Source organism: Myotis davidii, unplaced genomic scaffold, assembly GCF_000327345.1.
Source record: "Myotis davidii unplaced genomic scaffold, ASM32734v1 scaffold67, whole genome shotgun sequence".
In the NCBI taxonomy this organism is placed as follows: domain Eukaryota; kingdom Metazoa; phylum Chordata; class Mammalia; order Chiroptera; family Vespertilionidae; genus Myotis; species Myotis davidii.
Genome location: NW_006298521.1, coordinates 476,563 through 478,783, shown reverse-complemented (window position 1 = coordinate 478,783; position 2,221 = coordinate 476,563). Strand labels below are relative to the sequence as shown.

The 2,221-nt window shown below is 63.7% G+C and overlaps 1 protein-coding gene across 1 annotated transcript in view; it reads right to left on the bottom strand.

Moving 5' to 3' along the window:
- Positions 1–2,221, bottom strand: part of CELSR1 (cadherin EGF LAG seven-pass G-type receptor 1) — a gene marked incomplete at its 3' end in the record, with an annotated part of 131,659 nt that overhangs the window by 6,958 nt on the left and 122,480 nt on the right. Inside the window, 1 exon segment of the mRNA XM_015570733.1 lies at positions 1,357–1,484. Coding sequence (XP_015426219.1) covers positions 1,357–1,484 — 128 coding nt within the window.

Sequence of the window (2,221 nt, the reverse complement as noted above, 5' to 3'; positions counted from 1 at the left end):
AAATGGGGGGGGTCCCTCTAGCTCCGGGCTCCCCGAGGCCTCCTGCCCCTGCCTGCCGCACCCTCACTGCGCCCACAAGTGCCCGTCAGGCGGAGGCCCACAGCCCCCTTCCCTCGGACCCTGGGACCACTTCCCCGCCCTCCGGCCTCTGATGAGTCCCCGGCACTCCCGCTGTGTCATCCAGTAAAACTTAAATGGACGCTGGCCCCGCCCCCTGTGTGGGAAACATTAGAGGGTTGTTAAAAGGGCCGCTTTGTTCCTCAGCCTGCTCCTTGAGTCTAGAGACATTACCTTCCTTAGACTTTCATCTCCCCATTGTGCAACCTTTTACGGCCGCTGCCTGGGGGCAGGGCCCCATGACGCTCCCGTTTAACTGGTGGGGAGCCCCAAACCGCAAGCTGCTACGAGTGCATCTCAACCTCAGAGGGAGCCCTGCCCTCCGGACTCTGGGAAAATCCACTCACTTCTCTGAGCCTCAGTTTACTCATCTGTAAAATGGGCTGTGAAGGCGAAGGCATTTGCTAAGAACTAGGATGTGGGATGACTGTACAGCCAGGCAGAGGGGATAATGAGAGCTCGGCTACCGCCAGGGTTTGAAGGTGGGGCCTGTGACGGCCGGGCCTCACATGGCCACGCAGCCCCTCCCACGCCCCCACCGTGAGCCCGCACAGCTCTCGCTCTTCGTAACCGGACATCTGTTCCGGTGCAGACGCCGCTGCTCGTCAACCAGAACTCGGGAAACAACGAGGAAGGGACGCACAGGGTCTGCTCCCCAGTGCGCGCCGAGTGGGGGGCCTGGCTCGCTGCCCCGGCCTCAGCGCCCAACTCGGCCCCAATCACCCCAGTGGGACACGATTGGGGGGAGGTTTGGCTGCACAGATTCTGTCTGAGCTTCAGAAAAGGGAGGGCCCCGCCGAGGCAGCTCGGTTCCCGGGGTGGAACCAGCCTCGCGGCTGCCTTGCTGGTCTCGCGGTGGTCAGGGGAGGTCGGCACCCCCGGCTGATACAGGGACCCCCCACGCATCTGGGACGCCCAGGTCGGCAGAAGGGTCCCTGGGCCCGTCTCTGAGTGCTGCCTCCGGGAGTGTTCAGTGTGAGCCTCCGCCTGGTTTGGCAGAGACGGGGCGCCTATCGGCTTCTGTGTCCGGGCAGCCCTGCGGGTGCGTGGCCTATCTCGGCATTGGCCTGTGTGTACACGTGTGTGTACATGCATGTGCACAGGTGTGTTTGTAACCGTGTGTGTAGGGGACCCAAACACCCCAGGACGAGCAAGAGGACCCCCCCGGGGGAAGCTCCCCCAGAGGCCGGAGCCTGGCACGCTCCGGCCCCCGCAGAGCCCCCGTGGAGACGCGGCTCACGTGACGGAGTGGTTCCAGAACACGCAGACGGGCTTGGTGCGCTCCCGCGTCTCCAGCAGCGCGAACTGTGCGGAAAAGCCCAATGTGAGCCCAGGGTTCTGGTGGTCCAGGTTCTCAGGGGACCCAGCTTGTGGGAGAAGGGGGGGCCTGTCGCGAATTCTGCTGGGGAGACCGACCCGGAAACGCCGGGGGCTGGGCAGAGCGGACTGTCACCTGGCACTTGGAGGTCTGAAAAGGCCTCGCCCACACCGTCCCTTTGCCTGAAAGCCCACCCTGCAGAGCTGCACATCTTCGCGTTGTGAAGGCTTCCGGATCTGCCGGTCCTGCCCAGCCCGGGGCTCCGTGGCTGAGTGTCGACCTATGAACCAGGGGGTCCCGCGTTCGATTCCCGATATGGGCACCGGCCCGGGTTGCGGACTCGATCCCCAGTGTGGGGACATGAAGGAGGCAGCCGATCAATGATTCTCTCTCATTGATGTTTCTCTCTCCCTCTCCCTGCCTCTCTGAAATCAATAAAAATAAATAAATATAAAAAGTGAGGAGAAAGCATGTGCATGGCAAGGGTGGCCCCACAACACAGACCAGCGGGGGCGGCAGGGGGGCCTGAGACGGCAGCTGAAAAGCAGCAGGCGAATATCCCAGCTCCTGGGGTCCCCCCAATAACAAGGGTCACCCCACTAACGAGGGTGAGGGCCCTGTACCTGACTCTGCGCACGGCCACGGAGCCCCTGGGCAGGAGCTGTTTCCCCAGCCAGCGTCACCCAGCAGCCCTCGGTGCCGGGCCCGCAGCCTGAGGACAGGCGTGGGGGACAGACCCTCGAGGGAATCACACTGCTAGGCCGGTGCCAACGGCACCTGGGCACG